The sequence below is a fragment of the Zootoca vivipara genome, chromosome 9 (genome assembly GCF_965207765.1).
Source record: "Zootoca vivipara chromosome 9, rZooViv2.hap1.1, whole genome shotgun sequence".
NCBI lineage: Eukaryota > Metazoa > Chordata > Lepidosauria > Squamata > Lacertidae > Zootoca > Zootoca vivipara.
Genome location: NC_142592.1, coordinates 15,966,443 through 15,980,087, shown reverse-complemented (window position 1 = coordinate 15,980,087; position 13,645 = coordinate 15,966,443). Strand labels below are relative to the sequence as shown.

Here is a 13,645-nt window from a genome sequence, read left to right as displayed (position 1 = left end):
GGTTTGGGGCAAGGGTCTTACCTGGCTCTACCTGTACATGCCAGGGACTGGACCAAAGACTTTCTGCATGAAAATCAGGTGCTCTACCACAGAACTACATGTACTCCCAAAAAATCTCTCACCTGCCTCCAGCAGTCCACCCCTTCTTCCCTGACCATTCAGGTCCTTAAAAAAGGACCTTTCAAAAAAGATCTCCAAAGCTGATTATGCTATGTGCTATTCTGAACCCAAGAAGTAATATTCTCAGTTAAGCTCTTCTCTGCACAAAACTCAAATGCTCAGCCAGTTTCCTCTTGGAAGCACAAATCTGCAGAGTGTTAGCATTCATCCATTTTTTTCAAGTTATGTAAGCACAAAAAGAGAGAAATGAAAGAAAATAAGAGTTCATAAATGAGAATTTGACAGATTCTTAGCAAGCTTAGTTCTATAATTAAATGAGGGGCTGATAATTGGAACTGACGGTTTGCAGCCAAAACTGATTAAAAAATCCAACAGGAAACAGGCTTGTCTAAATTATGAAGTTCTAAATCTTTCAATTAGAGCTAGTAAACTCCAGCAAAATCGGAAAAAGAGGATTGTTGCTCTAGCATAACTAAAGGTTTATTAATTTGTTTTTCCATGCATGCATGATAAAACAAATCCTTCATATAGGACCATAAAGCTTAAGTTCTAAGCCTGTATTTTAGAAAGTCGGGGTTTTGTTTTTTTAAAAAAAAACACCAATACTAACAGATGAGTTTTTTGTGTGAATACACAACTAGTTTTAACTTACCCAGCTAAGCAAGTGTCCTTTTGTTCTCCTAGCTTAAGGTTTATTTATTTTTAAACAAACTACAGGCTTGTATCCAACTACGTTCTACTCAGAGTAAAAGGTAAAAAGGTAAAGGACCCCTGGATGGTTAAGTCCAGTCAAAGGCGACTATGGGGTTGCGGCGCTCATCTCGCTTCAGGCCAAGGGAGCCGGCGTCTGTCCACAGACAGCTTTCCAGGTCATGTGGCCAGCATGACTACACCGCTTCTCGTGCAACAGAAAACCGTGATGGAAGCTAGAGCACACGGAAATGCCATTTACCTTCCTGCCACAGCGGTATCTATTTATCTACTTGCACTGGCATGCTTTCGAACTGCTAGGTTGGCAGAAGCTGGGACAGAGCAACGGGAGCTCACCCCATTTCAGGGATTCAAACCGCCGACCTTCCAAACGGCAAGCCCAAGAGGCTCGGTGGTAAAGACCACAGTACCACCTGCGTCAGAGTAGACCCGCTTAAATTAATGGACTTAAGTTAGTTATACCTACCAACCTCAGTGGGTCTACTCTCAGTAATTCCAAGCATTGGGTACAACCCAGAAATAAGAACATAATGGTTTTGCTCCAAAGAGATCCTAGGATAAGCAGTAGGTACTTCTCCTCAGCTAAGCAGAGACCTCCAATTTCTACCAGCTCCTCTGAGGTGAGGAGCCATATGCACTGAACAGCAGTGTTTGAAAACGTTTCCTTGACCTTTAGAGAAAGCTTTTCAACAGAAGAGAATGGAATGGGGATGCATGGATGGAAAACCCCAATATGCAGTTGAACTCTGCCCAGAGATCTTTGGAGACAAGCTACTATTCATTTTAGCTTCTGTTAAATTTAGATAAAAACCTGGAGGGGTAGCCATTTTAATTTATATAGTGAACTAATTGGATAATGTATAACGAAGGGTCTCACACCACATTTTCATAAGTTATGATAAGAGCATATAATTTTCTAAATAAAATGCGTTCATTCTTTGCCACAGAACTCGATGTCCCCTCAATGCCTTTTATCCATACCCAAATTCTGTTTTCGGGCTTTTCATAGCTGCCAAGTTATCCCTTTTTTAAAGGGAAATTCCATTATGCTGAATAGGCTTCCTCGCGAGAAAAGGGAAAACTTGGCAGCTATGGCTTTTTTAGATATATGCTCAAAACTGGTGCAAGAAATTCTGAATTTCCAGCTTTCTCTTGCCAGCTCTCTTCTGCTTTTTTAGTTGGCTGGCTGCAACATGGAAATTACAATAATCCTGTTATCTAAATTGCTTCAGAGAGCAGGTCTATTGTAAACTGCATTCCAGTTGCCAGCACATGAAAGCTGCAGTGTGTTGGGAGAGGGCAGGGGTGGGGAATACAACTTGCGCTGGGAGAGACAGGAGGAGATGCAATGAAGAATTGCAGAGAATAAAGACAAATAGGGAAGGAAAGAGCAAAACATCTATGAACCAATATTTTGAGTAAATATCTGGTGCTATTAGCAAAGTTGACCATTTGTTCAGGCAAGTGAGGATGCTATTTAGGGCAGGATCTCAATTGAATAGCTAGTGTAAGAAGGAAGATCAGTTCTCCTACTACTGCCCCAAAGCATTTTATTTCCAGAGTACATACATTTCCGAGAGCAGCTGTCAGGATTCTCTCAACTGTCATGGAGATTGAATAGCTTGTAGGGAATTTCTGTATATGTATTAAATTGACAGAAAGTGGATAACCTACTACCCCCTTTTTCCTCTATCCAACGACAGCCAAGAGCTCATTTTAAATCCCTTCACATATAGCTACATTCCTACTATTTGGAGGTAGGGTGGATATAAAATAAATAAATAAAATTGTAATTTATGATGCTGGCCTTAACTTCTACAACATGCATGCAGCATATCTATTCGACACATTCACATTTGATCAAAATTGGTGACTTCAGTCGGTCTTAAAGACCACAATGGAACAATCTGTCAACGAAGTGTCTTTGGTGCCTAAAGGCCAAGTCATGGTCAGAGGGGACATTTGATTCAAGGAGGTGGGGAGGTCAGGATTCTTTTCAGCAAATATTATTTCTACATTGAAACTGAAAATGGGTATCTAAAAGCATCATTCCAAATCAAGTGGCTTTTTTTCAAAATGGAGAAGATCCACAAAAATTCGAAACCAGTACCAGGGAAGTAATTCCCGTGCTTAAGCCAAGAATACTATAGTACCAAGCAGAAAGAGTAGAGCCACTTACTTCTTATTTGTCTTGGGCTTGCACAATTAGGGTCATTTTGCTCTTTCCTCCAAACCAAGTAGCTGCCAATCCCTCCCCCTTTCTTACTAGTCTTCATTTCCAAAAGCTACTTCCTCTGTCTGCTTCTCTTATCTCCATTTTAGGATACAGTCCTATGCCCAGTTATATAACTATGAAATATCTCACTGAATTCACTTCTATATTAAATGTGTACCAAGGTCCAGTTGCCAGACTTGAAGCCTTGTTAAGTAGTTGGTTCATCCCTAATCTCCTAGAAGCAGGCTGGGCCATCAGCTAGGAACATGTGGAAATGCCAGAATCATGAATCACTGCTAAAGCAGAGGGACTGTGTAATTTGTGTGATTGTACATGCAGCCCATTTTTGAGCAGCAGAAACTGTACAAATTTCAGTACATGGAGGCACTACCGGTAGTTTGTTCAGAGCCCCCATGATAATCCGTCCAGATTGAAAGTCTGCTTTTCACCATATGCACTTCCAGTGGAGTTTGGAACAACTACAACAACAGCTGAATAGTGGCTGAATTGTTATTATTCTTTACTCTGGTGCTCCACTCCTTCACATTGCTCTTCAATAGCCATTTTCCTTCCAAAGGCATTTCCTGAGCCATCATACCTTCACCTACACCTGACATTAAAGGCGAGCAATGAAGTATTGCTGTACAAACTGAAATTTCAAAACCTCCACATTTATTTCTACTATAGTGGCCGCTAGTGACATCTGGTGGTGGGTAAGTAAACTTAACATATCTATTCGGTTGGGGGGGGGGGACGACAACCATTCTGACATACGATAAATTGGCCAACTTTGCTTATCCACTACACTATTCTCAGGGTTATCTTATTTTATTCAAAAGGAGAGGTGAATTAGATATTGCCTACCTTTGAAGTCCTATTCTTATTATGTCTAAAACGTTTGGTGAAGAACGATTCACCCTTCTGGTTTGCAAAACCAGAATTATAAGAACAGAGTAGAAATTAAACCCTCCTGTTTTCAAGTCATATTTTGAGTGATGCAGCTGTTCTTTGAAGGATACAACTGTTGGATGAGGCTAGCATCAGAAGAGCACTATGGAGGATAACAACTTAAAACTTGAAATTCAGCTATAAAGTCAGTAGTTTGATTTAAAGAGGTTTATGGCCATCTATTTTTTTACAGAAACTGACCAGTATACTAAGCTACTGCTCTAACCCACTACAAGGAACACTTGTCCAACACCTTGAAAGGGGCAGGATGGGGGTTGTTAGCTTCTGATGATCAGGGTACCCATAGCGAAGCGGCCCTCCAACTGCTGTTCCATGCACTTATATCACAGCTTATCATATCACTGCTCAAGCCACTTTAGACAGTCTGCAGTCATGTGGCGATCTTGGACGCACATCCAAACAATCAGATGGATTCTGGTAAAAAAGCTTTTGCATGCTGAATATAGCAGAACAGATCAAGAGGGAAGACAGGTTGAAATTCTTCTCTCTCAGTGTGCAGATAGCAAGATCCACTCGAGGAACCACAACATAGCTTTTCTATTCCATGCGCTGCTTATACCTCTCTGGGCATGCCAATACCACTGCCAAGCTGTTCGTGGCAATGCCTCACCCTGAAGTATCCAAAGGACTCTTCTCCCTGAGACTCCGGCATGCAGGCTTCTCTCCTCACCAAGGCGTGTGAGCACGGAGAAAGGAGTGGACTACGGGATGCTTAAAAGGCGAGGCCTAGGAAGGCATGCCATCAATTGCCTGGCATGTTGCTGTGCCCAGCACAGCCATACACCCTGCATGGGAGCATCATCAGAAGAAAGAGGTGCCACTCTACTCTTCTGTCCATATGAGGAGAGAGCAGGATTGTGACCATAGTTAATGAGGGAGGGCCTGGCCTTACTCAACAGATTCCATGTCTTTCCAAAAAAAACCCAAAACAACCACTCTTAATAGCTACTTTTTACAAAATCTGGAATACCACATCCCTGGAATACCACTAGGAGATCCCTGTGATGGCATCAAACTGCTGGATCCGCCAAGACTCTAAGAATGGCCCATCCATGCAAATCTTCTGAGAATGTACATTCAGGGAAGTATGAATGAGACTACCTTAATACATTGAGTTCCTTGTGCCTCTAATGTAGCATTAATTGAGGGTTACACAGGCCACGGTACTCATCATCTCCAATGAGATGGCACAATTAAGTAAATTAAGATGTAAGTGGTGGTTTTTCTGTGCTTAGGTGAAAAGAAGCACTCATCAAGTTTTATAGGCGTATATAAAAAGGCTTTTAATAACTGTACCTAATGAGCCAATTTTACTGCCAGACATGCATGAAGCCCACAAATCATATCTTCAACTGGTCAAGTTAATTACTGTGCTTTTCTTCAGTCTGCTGCTACTTTGTAAGTGTTAATTCAGGTTTTTGAACTCTGGGTGCGTTCAGTGCTCAGACAGAAATTATCTCACTGACCTTTTCCAAGAAGGACAGGATTGCCTGGTGCGCGTTCTCTTCATATGCGTTTATTTTGTGTCTCCCGATGGTAGCAATCAGCTGGGCCTCTTTTTCTAACAGTCCACAGAGAGCTGCCTTCCGTTCGGCTCCAGTGAGAGTGCTGTTGATAAGCTCAAGCTCCTCTTGCCTCCATACTACATCAACAAAAAGACAGTATTATTGATTTCTTTTTTCAGCTCTTTGTTTTCTTGATTTAGCCTTCACATGCTATGAATATGAAATGTATCCTTTAGGTTAGCCAGGTGCTTAAATCAGCGGTGAAAGGGGATTGTGCTTTGTTATTCTGGTACTCTGTTTTTAGGAGCACAGATAGCATACTATTGTGTGCTGTTTTCCTGCAACTCTCCAATACCAGCTGGTGTTTTGTGCCCTATGCATTTGTGCCCACTTTGCTTCTGTCTTTACCTTTACCTTTACTAGAGATCAGCAAGCATGGAGGAACTATGCGAAAAGGGCATCTGCACATACCGGGTTTGTGTGTGCTTATGAAGCACACCAATTCCTGCAGTTCTTTCGTCTATGGGTCTCATGCCCCCATATATGATATGGCAGTGGAAATAAACCACAAGTGAAGTCTAATGCATTAGTTATTGGCAGTACAAGTTGTGTCCCATCCTAAGATCAAGTGAGAAGTTGTCCTTTGCCATTTCAGAATTTCTTTTGGGAGCGAGTTCTCCAAATGTCACTTTGGCACTGAAATGCAAGAAGAGAAGGTCTCGTGTGCGTACGCACATTTATTCAACAAAAACGGACAAACCCCCCTAAAGTTTTTAAGGTCTCAAGGTTCCTACTCAACATTAGAATTAAGCAGATTACATCTTGGAATGTTGCCTATTGGAATATTGACTGCCATTCACTGAATATATTGCACAAACAGCTATTTAAAATACATCAAGTGAGTAAGTTGAAATTTATAAATACTGTATTGTTAAAATAATACGGGCATTCAGTCACAATGTTGTAACTAAAAACCTGCATCTGTTGAACACTATCCTATACAGCATTCCATACAGCCTGCTATTACTATATAATAGTATTTTCAATGTGCATTAAAATGAGACCACAGCATTCTGAGAGCATTAGCAAAGGAGACAAATACTTCAAGCAAAACCATAAATTATCCAATTAGGCTTCTGTGCCAAGGTTAATAATCTCCTTAGGAACCGAAGATGTTATTATTCTACATAAGAAACTGCAGCAGTGGGAGACAGAAACACAGGATGTGCATATTTTTAATAGCTCCTAAAGTAGGAACAAGAATGTAATAGTCTCAGTTCTGCAATGCTGTGATCTGTATGATAAACTCAAGCTAAATTCAAGCTACTCAGGTGAAACAGAATTTTTTTGGGGGGGGATCAGAAGACTAGATTGTATTTTACTCCTGGCAGTACAGTTCTGCTCTAGCAAGAAGAACTAATTTTGGTACCTATATAGACAGTTATATGCACAGATATCCAAATTGAAATCAGTGAGCCTCCTGGTGCTACAAGTGCTTGAGAGATTTATTGGAGCCCTTTTTCCCCTCCCCAATCAGCATAACAAGATAAAAAGAAAATATGGAAATTCACACAGGTGTATATATATATATATATATATATATATATATATATATATATATGCACGCAGGAATACCTAAAAGAATATGGAATAAAGTGTGATGATCCCAATGTGTCTCGACGATCACTCTTCTTCAGCAGATCAGCTATAGCTATTTTATTAAAATACAAAATGAAGGATATGAACTTTCCTCTCTCCCTTCATTTTGTATTTTCACAGGCTAATAGTTATAGTTGATCCCCGAAGAGGGCATTCTAACAATAAGGCAGGGCAAGTGGGAAGATCATATTTCTTCCATCTTGAAGCAATGAAGAAAAGCTTTCCATCAGTCTTATAGGCATGTGGGTTATCCAAAAGTTCAGTATTCATTACCCTCAACTTATTCTTTCAGGATGTGACCAGAAATGTAAAGTTACTGCCATCCGGTAGGAATACTAAGCATGCATCTTTAATTGCTGTCTCTTTGGGGAAATGTATTTCAATGGGGTGCTGAAGTGTACTGGGTTTACAGTGTTCCTCTGCTTTTCACTTCAAGCAGAAGGCTCTTGATTTACCATGGAACTATTTCAGAATCATTTACAAGCAAGTAGCCTTGATGCTAATTACATTACAACACACATAATCCATATAATGTGGTTATTGGTGTATAAAACTCACAAGCCTTTCTTTTTTAAATTACAGAATCTTTCACTTTGCTCTGTAAATCCTTGAGAAGCCTTATGGATCTAGTTCAGTGACTTAATTTATATCATAGCATCACATAATTTGAAGGGATCTCAAAGGTCATGTAATCCAACTTCCTGCTGATTCAGGAAATCTACTACGCTCTGCATAAAAAACCCTAATGAAGGAGAGTCCACCACCTTCCAAGGTCATCCGTCTGTTCCACTTATATTGTCAGTAACCTCTTCCTTACATTAAGCCCCTGTGCTTTTTCTTGTAATTTGAACCAACCGGGCCCTTCCCTATGTAGCAGAAGAAAACAAATCTGCTCCATTTTCTGTATAACAGCCCTTTTCATATTTGAAGCTGGTTCGATTACCTAATAGCTGTCTCTTCTCCAGGCTAGACATGCCCAACTCATTGAATCTTTCATCATAGGACTTGGGTCTTCTGACCCATCACCATTTCTGTTCTTCTGTTGCCCATCTCTGGACATGTTCTAGTTTGTTGATATCCTCTGCAAACTCTCGTTCCCAGAACTGCACACAGTACTTTGTGTGATATCTGACCAAAGCAGAATGGAGTGGTACCATTATTTTTCTCAATCTGAGCATTATACTTCTGTTCACGCAGCCTAGAAATCCAGTGGCCTCTGCTGCACTGAACTACCGGCTCTTGTTTAGCTTGTGATCTGCTAAGGCCCTGAGGTCCTTTTCACATGTACAAATGGATATCAAGCCAGGCGCTTCTGATCCTTCCCACCTAAATGCAGAACTTCATACTTATCTCTGTTGAAATTTGTCAGTTTTCGTCTAGTGCTGTCAATTTGCAGACAGAGTCATCTGCAAATTGGATAAACATCTCCATCAAGTCATTTATATTTTTATCTGGGGATCCTTAAAGCTTACCTATGTGGGTTACTACATCTGCCCAGTTATTCACAACCATTGCCGCAATTAGAATGGCCGGTGCCTTATTCACTGGCAGGAATGGAAGTGATTTAGATGGGGTCATGGAACACTTATTCTCCCAGGCAAATCCCCTGCCCAGCTGAAGCTGCTATTAGCCTGGAGGGGAAAAATCAAACAGGCATCTACAAGTGTTTTCTCCTTAGGGGATAGTAACTGCTTCAGGGGGGTGATTTGCATTGGGGGATCATTCCCTTCCCCCTTCTCCATTGCCTAGACACAAATCGCACATCCCACCTGCGCTTGCTTTTTGAAAAAGATTTGAAGAGCTCCAATTATGGAACTCCCATGTAAGGTCTACTTTGACTTTAAGTCACTGCTGTCACCATTAGTTATCTTTCCAATGATATAGGTCAGGCATGTCCAACAGGTAGATCGTGCTCTACCGGTAGATCACTAGACATCTGCAGTAGATCATTGGCAGTTCATTGGCTCCCCCCAAAGAAGCTGAACAACTGGCTCCCCCTAAAAAAAGCTCCTTCCTGAAAAAACTCAATAACTTTGACCCGAACACCCCCCCCCAAAAAAATGGGCCTTCCTCCTTCCTAAAAAAGCTCAACAATTTTGACCTCAACCCCCAAAAAGGGGGTAGATCATTGCCAGTTTTTAACTGTGAGTAGATCGCAGTCTCTTGGGAGTTTGCCACTCCTGATATAGGTAGATTCTCACTGTCACATAGTGTATAGCGGCCCTGTTTTAATGGCAATTTGCTCCCAGTGGGCAGCAGACTTGCCATGTGCTTCTGCTTCAATGTACTGAATCCAGCTTTTGACACACTGCAAGGTGGTTGAGGGATACACGAAGGCAGAATTCAGTGTGTGTTGGCAAAGCCCTATTACGAGAAGACCTATGAAGAAGCCTTTAGTTAGGCCATTTTTTCTTTAGATATTGCTTTACAAGGTACATGGCATGTAACCTGTGCAAAGTTCCTGATAAATACTTTTCTTATTTGTCTTCACTGAGCCCTGTGAAGTGGGTTATTACTCCCATTTAACAGATGAGGAACCAAGAGGAATAAGCAATTTTTCCAAGTCCGCCCAAGTGAATCTATGACAAAGCCAGAATGTGAACAAATGTACCAGATGAACACAAATTTCTCTGGATCACAGCACCAGATCATCAAGATCGTGCTCTCTGCACATTTCTGAAAAGCTCGGGAAAAATACTAATTCAAAAACTGTTATAGAATATTATCTCAATCGTTTTCATTCTAATGAGTAACAACCATTAGTGTATCTCAATTGAATGAGAGGAAGAAAACATCCAGGATATAAAAAAGCAGCACAGAGGAGAGGACTATCAAGATCATGTTTTTATCACTGAATATTTCAGCTTTTCTTCTTTTTTATTTGGTTAGCTGCCACCGCTGTTCAAATCAATGCAGCAAAGTCTACACAGCTTTCAAGGACCCACGAGGGGGCAGCCAATGCAAAGAAAAGAAACTGTTCCCTGCTTCCGGGAAATGATTTTTCAAAACAGATTTCTTGGAGCTGGTTTAATTTGCAGCTCTATATGCAAACCAATATTCACTTGTTTTGAGAACTGGTGCAGCATAGAGGCTGTGTAAGCCATAAATCATTTGTCTGAATTTTACCTCTGCCATGAAATTAGGTACTTTAAAACCAACATAGGAAGCTGTCTTTTTCAGAATCAAGCAATTGGCCCAATCAGCTCAGTATCATTCATGCTTACTGGTAGCAGCTCTCCAGGATTTGGTGAGTTTCCTAGTCCTGGAAATGTTGGGGATGGAACCTGTGACCTCCTGTATACAAATGTGGTCTTCCACTGAGCTAATGCCCTTCCGCAACTTTCTGTCCTCAACCTCTGGTCCGCAACACGGGAATAATAATCAGAGTGACACACATTCTAGGTAGCTCTGGTAGCCACTCAACATTTGTGTCCACCACTGCCTCAGCATTGGTCCAGTATGGCTACAGGACTTCATCTCTCCCTGTGCTCCAGCTCTTAGCTTGGAAAGGTAAAGTGTGAGATGAGGAAGATTTCCCCCAACCTTCTCTCAAGCATAGAGATGGGAAGGAAATCTTTCGAACACAGCACCAGCTTCAAAAAGGATGAGGAAGCTGCAGGACATCTTGTGTTGTATCCAACACTAGTCCTACTCAAGAGAAGACCTATTCAAATTAATGAATATTACTAACATAGGTGCATTAACTTTAACTGGTCTATTCTGAGTAGGACAACCATTTAGTATTATTTAGTATTATTTATCATAATGCCTTCCTTGTTTTTAATAGAACGACTCATTTTCGGTATGAAATCAAACTGTACATTTCGCAAGCTGTACCGTGTCACCTAAGTAAAAAGCTCCCACCACTGCAATCAATAGGCATGCCCTTCGCAAACCTCTGAAGGGCAGTAAACTCATTGGACCACTGTCTCAGCAATTCAGTGCAACGGTGGAAGAACATGAAAGCAGTTCTATTAGCAGGTTAAACAACGCTTCCTAGAATCACAATGCTCCCATATGAAGATGAAAAGCAGCCACTGCAGGGAAGCAACCAGTCAACAACAAACAGAAATAGAAGCAAACAACAGGGCAGGACTACACTATTGGCAGACAAGGCAGCGATATGAGGCAACACAATCTGAAGCTGTTCCATCTCAAGCCAGAAGCAGCATGTGGGTCAATCAAGGCTTATGCTCAACTTCTTCAGGCAAAGGTGTTCTCCTAGCACAAAGTGAGCATGCATTCCAAGAGCTTCTGCAACATCACAGCCTAGGTTACAAGGTGCTCTCTGTTCACATGGAAGTTAAAGACTTCAGCAGCAAACAAACTCGACTCCTGGAAACCAGCCCACAATTTACATGAAACCTGATGTCTATGTAGCCAATGAGTGTCTTGAGTTAATTTCATTAGTTAACATTGAACTCAGCTACACTGGCAAAGGAAAAACCTTGGATCCCAAACACCTTGGCTCCCGAACGATCGAAACCCAGAAGTGAGTGTTCTGGTTTTCGAACATTCTTTTGGAAGCCAAACATCCGACAGGGCTTCCGCAGCTACCGATTGGCTGCAGGAGCTTTCAGCAGCCAATCTGAAGCTGCGCTTTGGTTTCCGAACATTTTGGAAGTTGAACGGACTTCCGGAACGGATTCCGTTTGACTTCTAAGGTACGACTGTATATGCGTTGTTTATGCATTCTAACACTGTGACACCAGATGGCGCTATGGAGTTCCATTTTTGCTTCCCTGATTTCTCATATAAAGTTCACAACACGTGTACCTGAAACGCTTCTTTGATGTATCTAGATCCAGCTATTATGTCTGTTAAAAGAGAAAGTGGCAGCAAGTGACACTTCAAGTAAGGCACAGAAGTTGGGTCCATGCTAGACTTGGACATACCGTATTTTTTGCTCCACAAGATGCACTTTTTTCCTCCCCAAAAGTCAGAGGAAATGTCTGTGTGTCTTATGGAGCGAGTGCATGGTCCCTGGAGCAGGATTGCTCAGGGGCGAAAAGCAGATCGTGCGCTTATTATTATTTTTTAAGGAAGAGCTAAAGGCTAACAAGAGGGAAAGAGGGAGTTGAAAGGAACCGGCTCAGAAGCTAATTGCAAGAGATCAGGGAGGGAGATAAGGGACGCTAGCTCCCTTCCAGGCCACGCCCACTTGTCCAGGCCTCCATTGTTGAATGTTCTGCAGACGTAGGCTGCAGCCACATGTGACTGGCTGATTAGATTATCGGTCTGGAAACTGTAGAAATGGCTCCCTTTCCTTTCCTAAATAAAATGCAGAACTGTGAGTTGAACCCCATAAAAACAGGATTTTTTCCCTTTGCAAGGTAAGCTCAGCAACTTTGAGCTGATCCTCAAAAAATGGAGCTTTCCCCCTTTGCAAAAAAGCTGCAGAACTGTGAGCTGATCCCCCCAAAAATGGGGCTTTTCCCATTTGCAAAAGAAGCTGCAGAAGCTGCACAACTTTGAGCTGATCCCAAAAAAACAGCACTTTCCCCCTTTCCTCCTCTAATAATTAGATGCGTCTTTTGGTCAGGTGCGTCTTATGGAGCGAAAAATACGGTAACCCCTAGCCTCGGTGTTGCAATACCATGGGAACTCACAGGTTTTATTGAACTGCATGAGCTATCCCATTTCAACAGTGATTTCATGACAGCCAGTGTGGTTTGGTGTAAAACCTCCTAGAAAAAATTCCAATGGTTATATCCTTGTTTTTGACCAAGCAAATTTCAGAATTTCCAAAAATATGCATCTCTTAATGCAAAAACAAAAACACACACCATCTCTTACATTCTAAAGCATGATAGAGTAATTCAAAATCATCCTTTGTTCTAGGATTCAGCCTTCGATTATACTCCTTTAGCAGTTTTTCTTCCCTCTCTCTCTGTCTCCTTAGTTCTTCTTGTGATTCCCATTCCAGTCTCAATCGCAATTCTTCTTTTAGTTTATTTACTAAAGTCATAGCTAGCCATCGTCGGAAATAAGTTTGTATCACAATTACCTGTAGATGGGAGTAGGAGATAGCAGGAAAGAAAGAAGCAAGATTCTGCTGAGTCTGTTATACATTTTGGGAATTACAGGAAAAATACGTTTCAAATTCGCTAGCTTCCTTAGTAAGTAATTTACTAATCAGAATGTCACATCTTTAAATGAAGCAATAGATGAATTGAACCTAATTATAAAAAGATCTTTAAAATGTGTAATGAATACATGGTTGTTTAAATTGTGACTATGGGCAGAAACTAAGCTTTGAAATGCAACTGCAGACATACCCTTATAAACTAATGCTAAACATGTTTAAACACAAGCTCCAGTGTGTTCAGCAAAGATCCCTTTCAGAACAGCTGAGCAGCTGGGGGCACTGTTATACAGTGGTTCCGCTCCTTCCTCCTGGGCTGTGTTCAGAAAGTGGGGGGGGGATGAGTGTTCAGACCCTTGGGCCCTCACTTGTGGGGTGCCT

General features: G+C 41.4%; 1 protein-coding gene across 1 annotated transcript in view; it reads right to left on the bottom strand.

Annotated features, from left to right (window-relative positions):
- The window catches only part of IQUB (IQ motif and ubiquitin domain containing), a 33,866-nt gene that overhangs the window by 12,931 nt on the left and 7,290 nt on the right, over nt 1-13,645 (bottom strand). The window contains exons 7-8 of the mRNA XM_035127969.3: nt 12,976-13,186; nt 5,482-5,657 (exon numbers count right to left, since the gene is read on the bottom strand). Coding sequence (XP_034983860.1) covers nt 5,482-5,657; nt 12,976-13,186 — 387 coding nt within the window. The remainder of the gene's footprint in view (nt 1-5,481; nt 5,658-12,975; nt 13,187-13,645) is intronic.